The 13,056-nt window shown below is 52.4% G+C and overlaps 1 protein-coding gene across 5 annotated transcripts in view; it reads right to left on the bottom strand.

Moving 5' to 3' along the window:
* MTMR14 (myotubularin related protein 14) overlaps positions 1-13,056 on the bottom strand; it is a 40,759-nt gene that overhangs the window by 18,467 nt on the left and 9,236 nt on the right. For 4 of the 5 annotated variants that reach the window (XM_032458887.1, XM_032458889.1, XM_032458890.1 and 1 more), the window contains exons 4-9: positions 10,465-10,540; positions 10,127-10,187; positions 8,471-8,593; positions 7,400-7,473; positions 2,985-3,055; positions 2,354-2,428 (exon numbers count right to left, since the gene is read on the bottom strand). In XM_032458887.1, the coding sequence (XP_032314778.1) occupies positions 2,354-2,428; positions 2,985-3,055; positions 7,400-7,473; positions 8,471-8,593; positions 10,127-10,187; positions 10,465-10,540 (480 nt within the window). The remainder of the gene's footprint in view (positions 1-2,353; positions 2,429-2,984; positions 3,056-7,399; positions 7,474-8,470; positions 8,594-10,126; positions 10,188-10,464; positions 10,541-13,056) is intronic. The other variant, XM_032458888.1, reaches the window with a different exon arrangement.

The raw sequence follows: 13,056 nt of genomic DNA, 5'->3' as shown, positions 1-13,056 counted from the left end.
CAGCAGCAGCTCTGAAAGAAGGGAGGACTATGACAACCTTGCCCCATCACCTGAGCACTGCTCTCTGCCAGGCCCTATTCACATGCTTTATGGTCCCTATTTCCAGTCAGGCGCCCCTCAGTGTGGCCCCACGCTCAGCCAGGAGGTGCACCGAGATGATGGTGGCCTGCATCAGGCCAGTGGCACAGAGACAGAGGCGAGGATGGGGGAGTTTCACTGGGGCGAGAATGAGGATTGACGGCACTTGGCCGTGGACGTGGGGGAGGAGTGCCTGCGTTTTGAGAACTGAGCATTGGGGTAAGGGTTGGAGAGCCCGGGGGTGCTGTGGGTTGTGGCCAATTCCATTCAGTACAGCTTGAGATTGACATGGCTGCAGGAAGGCACACGTGATACAGGCGTGGACTGTCAAGAGGCCTTGCCCAGAGCCCCAGCCGGGCGCCCTGGCAGCGGCCTAATGGAGCCGATGACAGATGCACCTGGGGGCAGAGGAGGAAGACTCCATGCTGAAGGGGCTGAAAGGGCAGAGCGCACACCCGGCTGAAGAGGCGGGGAGAGGAGCCCAGTGAGACCAACTGGCTGAGCAACACCAGAGAGGCGGACATCATGGGAGAAAGCCCTACCCTCCTGCTCCTGTGCCTGCAGTGTTACCAGCGTGCACCCCCTTGAGTCAGCAAGCTGGGAGCCTACTTCCTAATCATCCTACACCGCAGTTTAGAGAACACATGCATGCAGCGATCATATCTGACCCTCGCCACAACTCAGGAACAGGTGTCATCGACCCCTCTCAGAGGGCAGTGAAGTCACCTGCTCAAGACCACAGAGCCTTGTGAGAAGAGGTGAGCAAGCGGGGGTCACATCCAGGGCCTCTACCCTCTAAGAACCTCTCACACCACGGGACCCTTGCCTGAGAGAGACACCCTTGTCAGCTTCAATACAACACTGTTCACACAGCCCGATGGTCATGTCATACTGAGAGAGTTTGGAGTTCTCAGATCTAGTCCATCTGCACCAGGGGAAAGAACGGAGCCAGAGGGGACAGTGAAGGTGGGCTGGGCTGGGACTGACTAGAGCTCAGCATAGCAAGCCCAGGAGGAGGCCGGCAGGTTCCTCTAGCCACTCTGCCTGTGTCGGTACAGCCTGGGCCCCACCCGGGCTGTTCCTTCTCCAGGCTTCTGGGCACAAGAACCAACCCGCCTGCTCTCCTTCCTAGGGCTTCCCCTCTTGTAGAAATACCTGTAGAGAGAAGGCCCAACAGCAGTCTAACTTATTCAGATAGTTAACAGAGCATCTAGTCTGTGACCAGGGGCTGGATGTACAAGACAAAACAGGCCAAGCACGGCCTCTGACTTTACAGAGCACCTGCTACCAGGATAACAAAGTCCAAGGTTACACTGAAGCACAGAGCTGTCTAACGTGCGGGCCGGGCCTCTGGGAGAGAGGAAGAGCTCAAGGCTGGACAGCAGCTTTCCAAACCTGGGGGTAGATGAAAAAAGGAGGGAAACAGGATGCTTCTAGGTACTCATGGGCTCAGCCTTCCCAGCTCCAGGCCAATTCCGGTGCTGAGAAGCACAAGCCGTGGTTCCCCAAACTCCTGGAGCTCTCTCTAGCAAAGATGGGGAAGCAGATCTCTAAACCAGTGACTAGAGCCCAGTGGAAAATTCCAAGATGGAGATGCCCTGGAGTTAATGGGCACGTCAATGCAGGCATTCAAGCCCCTGGCGATGGGGGAGAGGAGGCACATCAGAGACGTCTTCCTGGACTGGACAGTGTGTCAGCCAGACAAGAGAAGGCTGGGAGGGGCCAGCCTGGCAGAGGGAAGGACGCGGGGAGAACAAGGCTGCCTGTCCTGGCTGAAGCACGTGGCAAGGAGACTGCTAAGGGCCCCTGGGCTTGGACAGTGAGCCAAATGTGGTAGACGTGGATCCATCCAGTAAGACCGGGGCCCCTCCCTTGGCAGATGGTGACAGAGGAGAGACGCACAATGGGAAGAATTTTAAGGTTTCTATCATCAAATGAGGTCAGGTAGCTCTGCACTTCCTCTGACGAAACACGCATTTAAAAGGAAAAATGAGAAAAGTCACTGAAGCCCAGAGCTTGAAAAGCAGGCTCCATGAGGCCCTCCTCTGTAAACAGAAGGCCCTGGTGGAAGCATATCTTTGAGGGAGTCATGTTCAGAAAGCTCAGAGAGCAAATCAGAGAGTTCCACAGATAAGCAGCCGCTCTGTTCCTAGGCTGTCAGAGGTCAGAGGGCACGAGCCAGGCCTTCAGACGTCTGCCGGAGGAACTTGTGGGGCACGCACCTGGGGTCCCCTCGACTCCCTCCCTTACACTGCCCTCCAGTCAGACCCCTCACCTGATACTGGCTCCAGTCAATGTTCAGAGAGCAAGTCAGGAAGTCGGGGATGCTCAGAGGGGCGTCGACGTAGTCCTGGGGACGGAAAGACACTGTGAGACGCAGGCCGGCCACCAGGAGAAGCCACGGTGACAGGGCAGGTGGAAGCCCTGGAGCTGTGGCTACCACGGGCAGGCAGGAGGTCCCTCCACAGTGCTCGCGCTCTCCAGGCCAGATGCCTACAGCACCTTGGAAGTGACAGCTTAAAATTTAAAAGAACCAAATGCTGTTGCCAAGTGGAGCTTTTCAGTCAGCCGTTCAAGGGTTTGCCGCTGAGACACATGTGACCAAGCACAGTGTTCGGCCTGGGGCAGGTCCTGTGCCCGCTCCCGGTGACTGGGGAAGGACCAGAATGCTGCTCCCACTCTTCACACGGATGGTGGAGCATCCTACCTTGTGCCTGAAAACTCCTTTAAAGGAGAAATTTTAAGGGGGAAAGGAAAGCATGTGTGACGGGAGTTTAAACATGTACAGACAAGGAGAAGAGGAAAGAGAAGAGAAAGGAAAAGGGCAGTTGTTTTCCCCAAAGATTACTAGCTGGCCTCCCTCCACAGAGAAGCCCAGGACCCAGGTGCGGTATCACCACTCATACCTGCTTCCAGTTAAAAATGAGCCCTTCGGCCATGTAATCCCGATCCTTATACTCCTTGAAAAATTCACAGCCTGGAAGAGAAGGGCAGAGTTACACCACCACCCTTCCTAGCCCAGTCTCCTGAGACCCCCCCGCGTGCTGAGGGGCGGAGGCCACGAGCTCACACTTCTCCACAACGCGCTTCAGATGAGGCCCCAGCTGACACGAGTGGGGACCAGGCCTGGCGGGCGGGAGCCAGGAACCAGCCTCCCACGCCCCTTAGGCTTCTAGTCACGGGCCTTCCCGAGGGGGCACCGCCTGCCCGCATACCTCTGTGCTCACCAGCTGCTGGTCACCTCTCCCTCATTGCTGTCCCCTCTGCCCTACATGTTCCCGAAGTGCCAACAGCAAACAAAAAGCGTGGCTTACAATATGAGCCCTGGCAGCACTTGCCAGTCACGAAGGACTCCCTCCCTCCTCCCTGATACAGGCGCACCTCGGGGATACTGCAGGTCTGGTCTCAGGCCAGAGCAGTGAAGTGAACTGTGCAATAAATCAAGTCACATGAATTTTCTGGTTTCCCAGAGCATACAGAAGTTATGTTTACACTAGTCTATTAACTGGGCAATAGCATTAAGTCTTAAAAAACCAGTATATATACCTTAAGTACAAAATACTTTATTGTTAAAAAATGCTGACCAGAAGCTGAGCCTTCAGTGACATTAAAAATCACTGATCATGGGCCACCATAACAAATACAGTAATAATGAAAAAGTTCAAAACATTGTGAGAATTACCAAAATGTGACAGTGACATGAATTGAGCAAATGCGGTTGGAAAAATGGCACTGATAGACTTGACACAGGGTTGTCAGAAACATTTAATTTGTTAAAAAAAAAAATGCATCGTGTGAAGGACGATAAAGCTAAGCGCAATAAAGTGAGGTCCGCCTGTGCCAGCCTCGCAGGCTGTCAGCGAGGATGGAACACCAGAACACACACGACAGGACCACGGACAGTGCCTGAAACATGACAGGTGCTTGAGACACATGTCCACCTCCAACAAGCCTCACCAGCAGGTGCTCTCTGTATCACCCACTAGAAAACTTACCAGAAACTCCACCAGGGTAAGGCCTCAGAAATAGAGAGAAGAGTGGAGAGAAAAGGGCCTTGGAAACATTTCCAGCTTCAAGCCTCAGCCTTTCACTCCTCTCTGTGACTGGGAACAAGGTAACTTCTCTAAGCCTTGATTTTCTCATTTGTGAAGTGGTTAAGGATGAAATGAAACAGTACATATAAAACAGGTGGCACGGCACTGTTACAAATGGCACTAAGTGACAGCACACGATGGCCCTGGGAGAACGAGGCCCGCCCCTGCCCCTGGCAGTGAGTGGCCCGGGGCTTGGTGGCTGTGGTCCCAAGTGCGAGAGGGGACCCAAGAGCAGGTGCTCTCAGTTCCTCAACCAGAGCCAACACAAACTCCGGGGGTACATGGCCGAGGCCACACGTCCAAGTCTGGTGAAGTCCCCAAAGGCAACAAAATAGTCTTGTCAAGTCTGTCCAAGTAGCCACGGACCAAGAACATTCACATGGAATTCTCCAGCTGCTCGTGGGCCACACTCCTGTCGGAGGCCATCCCAGGGAAGAAAGAAAGGATTCCTTCAGAAAGGATGGTCTGGAGACCCAGCCCACATGGTGTGCAGACCTGGCCCTCATCCTGCACACACTGTTGCCTTCTCACCCCCAGGCCTCACTGCTCACTGGCAAGTCAGGAAAAAATTCTTAGCTCTAACACTTCAGTCTATTCTTGGGCGACTCACTGGAAGAAAGAAGAAATATAAATACGAGACAGAGGCCTTGAGCTTATGAGCCCAGGTTTAGAAGAGACACCGATTATTTCTCAGCGCTCCTGTGAAGTGCTCAGTCTTCCAAACTTGAGTGCTCAAATCAACACGGCAGGCTCCAGGCTGAGCTCTGACCAGTGTATGATGCAGAAGTAATTTTTTTGTGAGAAATAGAATTAAAATAGACTTAGTACCCAGGGCAACGCCTTGACATTCACTACCTGAATAGGCTTCTGAGCCTGTTGAGAGGCCAACGTTCGAGATCAAAAGTGAAGTGAGAACAGCCACCCACTCAAGAAGGAAACCAATTAGACTGGTGCTGGGGAGTTTTCGGCCCCGTCTATTTCGGTGCCTGGAAGGAAATGCTCCCAGAACACTTCTCATTTGCAAGGGCTGTTTCTAAGCCTCGGTTAGTTTGACAGAGTAGAACTAACACCACCACAGCTCCTGTCTGGGCTTCAAAGTCATCAGAGGGCTCAACAGAGACCCCAAAACAAAGTGCATTTCTGGGCATGGTTTGGATGATGGTAATTGTTTCCTTCCCTCCTTATGAAGCAACACAGGCATGCAAAGAAACTCAAGAATGTAAACACAGCCAGTAAAAAGTGCCTCACCGGTCCCCGATCTAGGGGTGCAACAGCATCTCCCCCACCCACGGCTGTCTGATTTTCATTGATCCCCCTCACCACCCCTCCATACACACAACTATTAGGTGCAGTATATAAATATTTGGGGAAGAAAGGAGGGGAAGACCATAGAGTGCATCATCTTACCATCCGGCCTATTTCTTTCTTACCCCTCTGTGTGAGCACTTCTCTCTTACATAGCTGAGAGTGTACTACTTAACTTCCTTTATTAGCACCTTAAGCATTTTTCTATGACTCTGTAACATCTCATTCTACTATCAATGGGTCTGCCACCACTGACAGTAATTATTCTGGTTAATGAGAACATTCCCCGCGTTTGATGGGGGTACACCGACACCGTGATGAACACCTCTGGCCCCAGGCTGGCTGGAGTACGGCCCAATGATTAACTGGGTCAGACAGTGTTAGTATTTTTGAAGTCTTGTAACAAGTTGCCAAATTATAGCAGAAAGGATATAGTGCTACAGTTCTGCAGCAAAACAATTTTTTTCTAAACCAAGTCCTACTTAAAACCTGAATATAAATAGAGTGATGCCTGACTCCTCAGTCAGGACAGGCCTGTCCTGTTCAGCAGAGAGTAACTTCTGTCTGGGGCCCCAAGAATCTTGAGAGTTGGGAGCCTGGTCTGAAAACCAGCTTTAGAGCTACCCAATGGCTCCAGTGCGGACCCCCAGCAGGGTGGTGGGGAGACATCCCTGTCGTGACCCAGCTCTGATGCCGCCGAGCCCAAGGTGTCACCATCGCAGTCACAGAGTGAGCCTTTCCTCCCACATACCCGTCACTCCACCTGGTGTTTACCGAGCACCTGCCAGGAGCAGGTATGGCACTTTACCCTGAAATAAGCACCTTCATCCTCACTCTACAGAGGATGAATTAGATGTAGGAAGAATTAAGGGGCTTGTTTCGTTCAAGGACACCGCGCTGGGGCTGGGACCCACACCCAGCTCTACCTGCAGCCAAATGCTAAGGTAGCAGAGAAGAGGGAAGAGAGTCCTATGGAGGCCTCTGTAAGAGAGCCAGGCGACCAGGGGTCGTAGTTGGGGTACCACCAGCCCTGGATGAACCTGAGGTTCTGAAGAGAAGGCCTCCTGGCTACACAGCAACTTGCTGTCACCAGCAGCTCCTACTATTGGCCACTTGGCTCCAAGATGGGCAGACCAGAGCCAGCATAGGACTGAAGGCAGATGCGAGTGCTGAGAGGCCGAGAGGTTTCAAGAAGAAAGAGTCCGCCTCCTGCTGCCTGTTGACAGAGTCTTACGCTGACGTTAGGGCTCAAATGTTATCTCCCTGAACAAGGAACTACTGCCAGAGCTTCGGTGCTACCAACTGGACTCATACAAGGTTAGCTTCTAGTGCAGACAACACCGCCCTGGCCCCAGGTCACACACACGTCTGTGCGCCGGAGACAATCACAGCCAGGTGACAACACAGCCAAGTGCTCCGCGACGTGGCGAGGCCACCAGCTAGGCACAGTTGGGGCAGAGCTCCCGTGTCCTCTACCACCACAGCACCGGCGCAGAGCCGCTGGCTTGGAGGACTAACACTGTCACTTCACACTGAAATAGGACTTTACCCGCACAGAGCAGTCTGACCAACACGACCTCATGTAATCCTCACAGTGAAACTGGGAGCTAAGGCTCAGCCAGTCCCAGCGACCCCTGAGAAAACCTGAAGTGAAGTCAGTCGCTCAAGGCTGTAGCAGGGAGCACCTGAGCCAGGACTCGATCCCCGGGCCCCTCTGAGGGGAAAGCCGCTTCCAGAACAGCGTCCAGCGTCCTACCCTACGTGCGAGAGCAGAGGACCAGAACCACAGCGTCCCAGGCTGACTGACATCAGATCCTCCCCGAAAGCTCAGGGGCACCTGTGTACCTAAGTGCAGAGTCACTCCGAGAGCCCCCAGTCCTAGGAAGCCTGTCGCTCGACTAGACCCTGAGACGAGCCCCTACCTGGGTACGGGATGGAGAGGAGCGTGAAGTCGGCATAGCGCTGGGCTTTGTCCACCTTCTCGGAGGAGGTCACACTACAAGACAGGACACAGCGTGTTATGGCATCACCATCCCCCACGAGCACCGCAACCGCTAAGATCCTCCTCCGGCTACAGAGCCTACTCTTCAGAGTAAGGAATGACTCCCTTCAGCAGGGCTTACTCTGACCAATTAAGAAATGTAACTCCTCTGCCGGCTCCCCAGGCTGATCAGGAGAGAGAGCTTCCTCTCCCACTAAGGCCACAGCACCCACAACAGGGGCCTGAAGTTGCAGAACTACTTTCTGTCCACGCCTCAAACAAGGCCGCACGGCCGTCCCGACCCGGAGGGCGGACTCAGAAGAAAGCAAGTAACCGAGACTCTGTCGGAGGGGCCCTGAGGGGACTCCTGCCTCTACCATCTTCTCCCAAGCTCACTGGGGACCCTCCCAAACAGCATCTGCAGAAGATGCCGGAATATTCTGACAGACGAGGGAGGGACAGGACAGTCAGGCATCTGCAGACAGCTAATCTGTAACTCAGCCTCAGTGCGCCTTATTTTCTAAGACAAACTCAGCATAATTAAAAGTAAATATTATGAAAAAATAAACAACACATTGGAAGAACTCCCACAATGTCATCACCCTAACTCAGGCTCCATTTTTTTCAAATTTTGCCTTATCATGTGAAGATGGGGTCCATGCGGGACATAAAAATCGAGTAAGTACTGGTTTTTTGGCTCCACTTTAAAGAGACCCCCATCTCTCGGAGGTGGCACGCTGGTGGCAGGGCACAGGCTGGAGACTCCCGGCTCCCTCGGTGCTAGCTGGACCACCTTAAGCAAGTTACTTACCCTCTCTGTGCTTAAGTTTCTCCCCTCCAAGGGGAGGACACTAGAACCTGCCTAGCAGGGCTAGGTGAAGATAGAGAGAGGAGGCTGCACACGAAGCCCTCAGCACAAGGCCGGGCATGCAGTGCGCCCTGAGGAGCGGCTCGGCCCCATCCCCAAACCCACGAGCCTCTGCCCACTTCGTGGGGGGCGCCCTGTACTCACTTCACGCCAAACTTCACCTTCTTGTTCTCCACCATCAGGTCACAGATGTACTTGACTGACAGGTACCGGAGCAGCTTGATGTCATAGCCTCTGACCTTATCAAAAAGATGCGTGTCGGAGCTTCTGAAACAAAGAGCCAGAGGGAGAGGCTGCACTGCGCGTTCATTCCCAGAGGCTGGGGTGGGGTGGGGGGGTGCTCGAGGAAGTATGGGCATCACTGCTTCTACAGTTGAGCTGCTGCTTCGCTTCTCCGGAAGACGGAGGGAGGGCCAAGAGAGAACCACTGGTTCCAGCAAAGGTGACTTTCTAAGAGATTATCCCGCTCTCTGCGATGAACTTCAAAGAAGAGCAATCTGCAGCTGGACCAGGAAAGGGCTTTTTGGCACTGCTTGATGTTAAGCCAGAAGACTCAAGATAATCTCTGAGTTCTAAAAAGCAGCAGGCTAGTGGCTGATAGAATCTTTGAGCTTTCATTCGTTTATCTCTCTCTACCCTGCTGCCTTTCCACCATTTATGACAGTTTTTAGCCATATGACTTACTCATAATGTAACAGATTGAAAATCTTGTTGGGAGATGGACTTTTTAGTGCTATTTTATCAAGTGATTATGAAATATTAGCAAGTGAATTCCCTCCACTTAGACAGCCTATGATGCAAGGAGAAGATAACATTTTCCTAATCCCCAAGCTGCCTTTGGATCAGTCACACAGATAAAGGCAAAAGTAGAACAAGTAAACAGTCACCATTATTATAATTTTTTTTAATGCGCACTGCTGTACCGTCTCCAGCAGACTCCAGGAACAGTGGAAGCTGCGGAAGACGGCCTGGCTGGGGCAGAGGTCATCTGATCTTGGGGGAAGAGCTGAACATTCTTGAGCACAAGCCAGAGCTGCTGCTCTTGGAATGAACGAGCAGAAGCCGGGCACAGCAAGATGCCTTTTCATGCACCAAGCTGTGATTTTGCGCACCCGACCTGACTAGGGTGCTGGTGTGCGTTCCAGAGATGCTTGACACGTTAAAGATTTCCATGTGGTACAGACCATGCTAGGGAGCTTTTCCAAAATATCTATTAGTGTCGTTTTCTCAAGGTCTTTGGACAGGAGCTAGGTGGAAAGGAGGGAGGACGAGTGGGAGCCAGCCCATTCCCTCCATGTAAGGGGCCCTAACACACTCCTCTGTATCCCGCTGTTATAGCGCCCATCACACAGCAGTGGAACTCCAAGTGTCCACCTCTCCCATGTGGGGACCCCAGCCCCTGCCCTGGGCCTCGGTGCCAGGGTGCCGTGCCACACCCTGGAAACTGTGGGGCTTAAAGACACACACAGGTGTCTGCACTGTCTTGGACCCATGGCACCAGGAACCCCAGGGCTGGCGCACACTCTCTGGGATCCCGGCGAGTAGCCGGGATAAAGACAGATGGCTCAGAAAGTCCATCAAGTCAGCTTTCGGGGGAAGCTGTGGGATGGACTTCAACAACCCTGTTTCAGGGACACAGACTTGTCAGCGGGAGGAAGGGAGCCAATCCACTAACCTGGACCAGGGACAAAGTCACAACAAGTCACCTGGACCAGCGACAAAGTCAGTATGAAATCGACCACCCTGGTCAGACACCCCGCCCCCAACACAAGCCCAGACACGTAACAACCTGGCACTGACCGAAGAGCACAGTCCTCCTCCGTGACGTCCTCTGCGTCTGCCCAGGCGTCATCTGCACCCCCTACCGGAGAAACCTGTGGTCAGCACCACCCAGGGGGGCTCCCAGGGGTGTCCTCACCAGCCTCCTTCCCCGAGGCACCACCCCAGGGACCACCCTCCTGTCTCTCACGGGGCGGCAGTCCTCCACACCCCAGTCATCTCCTCAGGTGACGAAAGGAAGGCCCCTGGGCTACCCCAGCTCATGCGCATCCTCTACCGCCATGGCTGCAGCCACAGGTGACTATTCTCCACGACTGGGCTCCGGTTCTTAGTCACAGGGGGTGCGGCTCAGCACTCACCTGAGAAAATATAGTTGTAGCCAGTGCGCCCGTACAGCTCCCCCCATCCAGCCAGCGTGGCCGACCTGCAAATGTGCTGGGAGAGAAACAGCATTTTCAGGCATCAGATGCTTTTCCGAAGTTTTCTGGCTGTTTGCCCCAGCTTTCTTGAGATATAATCGACACTTGACATTGGGTGAGTTTCAGGTGTACCACATGCCGATCTGATACACTTAAATATTGCAGAATCATTACCACCACAGCCACAGCTACCACCGGTGGCCTCCTGGCACATAATTACCATTTCTTTTTTGTGGCGAAAACATTTCTGATCATCTCTCTTTGCAATTTTCAAGTATATAATACAGTATTACTAACTATAATCACCATGCTGAACATTAGATCCGCAGAACTTAGTTATCTTATAACTGGAAGTCTGTGCCCTCGGACCAACAGTCAGCTGGTTTTCTGAACAGCACACAGTGTGGGGACCACCCAGGACTCTGATTATTCCAGGCCAGCAAAACGGAAGCAGGAGCACGCCCCCAAAGTTCTCTTAGCACCCAGGACACGGCAGTCAGTCTGAAGTATGCCTAGAACTTAACCTCCAGCCACCATCGAGGGGTTCTCTCCCCCGAATGAGAGGCACTGGAGGGGGCAGTGAGGGGCAAGCTGGGATGTGATCCAGCTCAGCGACCTCCCAAGCCTATATGTTTACCGTCACTGGAACAAACTGTCCAGCGCAGGGGTGAGCAACCTTTGAAGCAGCAGGGCTGATTACAGGAGAAATGGTCAGGGTCTTTTTTTTTTCCCCAAGAAATTTTATCTTCTTTCTTCTACATTAAGGAAATGGAGCAGCTCTCACTGTGCTTACGTATACATTTACTCTTTTCCTCATCATTCTAGAAACCAGGCAAGTGGCATGAACTGCACTATCAAATTTTAAGGTTGAATCTTCATAAATTGTGTTTGAGGAGATCCAGGAGGTTGGGGGAATGGGAGGAGACATTCAGTGAACACAGGGTGTAGCTGAAGGCTGGGGTGGCAGTGAGGGTGGCTGGGATTACACTGCGACAGGGTGAAGGTGTTTCTGAAAGGGTCACACCGCCCGGCCACGTACAGAGGGTCCCTGGAAGACTGCAAAATACTGCCCAAGGGCTCCTCCTTCTCCACCTGTAAGGCAGTGGGAAAGAAATGGTTTTGTGGCTACAGGAAAGGGGTGTGGTGAGAACTGCCGTCATCACCCGGCTTTCCGAGGTAAGCGGCCTGCAGGAGGGGGCAGGGAATAGAAAAGCCACCTGGCTACAACCCGGGGCGGGGTGGGGCGCTTTCTCAGTGCCAGGCACAAGGACGAATGTGGGAAGCCTCTGAAGAAGAGTTCGGGTGGAGATTCCTGAGGCCCAAGCACGATACACTCTGCGGGGGCTGCTGGGTCCAAAAGCATTTTAAAAATCTGATGAAAATGATAAACTATCCCCAGATACAAATGTACACACTAGAGTTTACCTACATCTCCAGAGCTTCCTGGGCTCTCAAGTTCATCCCTGGACCCATCCCCAGCCTCGAGAACAGCCCCTACTCTGGAGGGACCGGCAATCAGGAGCAGCACAATGGGGAGCTGCAGCTGGGAAGGGTCAATTCCCAGGCTGAGGACCCCCAAAATTCCAACAGAAGAAGGGTGTTCTGATTCCTGAGAGCAAGACAATGGGGGTGAGGGGCGTGTGGTTCAACTGGCATGTGTGACCATGCCACTCTTCTGCATCACCTAAGCGGCTGGCACCAAATTTCACTCTTCTTTGCATTATTTCTGCTAAAACTTCAGAAGAGACACACACCCCCTCTTTGGCTGTTGAGCTTTGAGACTGTTTCTTAAGTTCTTTTCAAGTTTCAGATTCCTCTCTCTGCTCCCAATTCCTCTCCCACATCCCTTCGATCTGACCTGTCCCTGTCTTTCTGGTACCTCGGCAGCAAAGTCCCCAGCCAGCGCCTGGAGGAAGCTGTTCCCACTGGAGAGAGTAACTCCTGGCCCTGCCCTCTGGCCTCGCGGCTCCATAATCTGCCATTTCTGTACTTTCAGCTTAGCTCCCGACTGAAAAAGCAAGACACTCTCTGAATGCTCTCCATTTACCTAATTAGGAGTGGCCGCTAATTCTGCACGAGGAGTGTTGCTCTGCGGGTTTTGCTAATGTAGTAAAGAACTTTGGCACACAAAACAAACGTGGCTGACCTCTGCTCCCCATCTCTCAAGGGAAGAAACAAAGAGAAAGACGACTTGTCCCAATTCTAATCGCCTAAAAGTCAAATGCAAGTGTTGACAGGGAAAACGGCACAGGAGAACATCTCACACTTAAATGCTTGAACTGAGTATTTTTTTTAAATTTTAATAATATACCTTATTTAACCCAACATATACAAAATACTGTATCAACATACTATCATTTACAAAATTATTAATATTTTACATTTTTTGGATTAAGTCTTCAAAATCCAGTGTGTATTTTTACACTTATAGCACATCTCAACTAGCGTGTTTTCAGCATTTAAAGGGAAATGTAATCCCATCCCAAAATGAAGTTGTGTTTTACCAAAAATATTCTACACTGCTTCAGGCAT

The sequence above is a fragment of the Camelus ferus genome, chromosome 17, assembly GCF_009834535.1.
Source record: "Camelus ferus isolate YT-003-E chromosome 17, BCGSAC_Cfer_1.0, whole genome shotgun sequence".
In the NCBI taxonomy this organism is placed as follows: domain Eukaryota; kingdom Metazoa; phylum Chordata; class Mammalia; order Artiodactyla; family Camelidae; genus Camelus; species Camelus ferus.
This window is presented reverse-complemented; position numbering and strand designations above follow the sequence as displayed.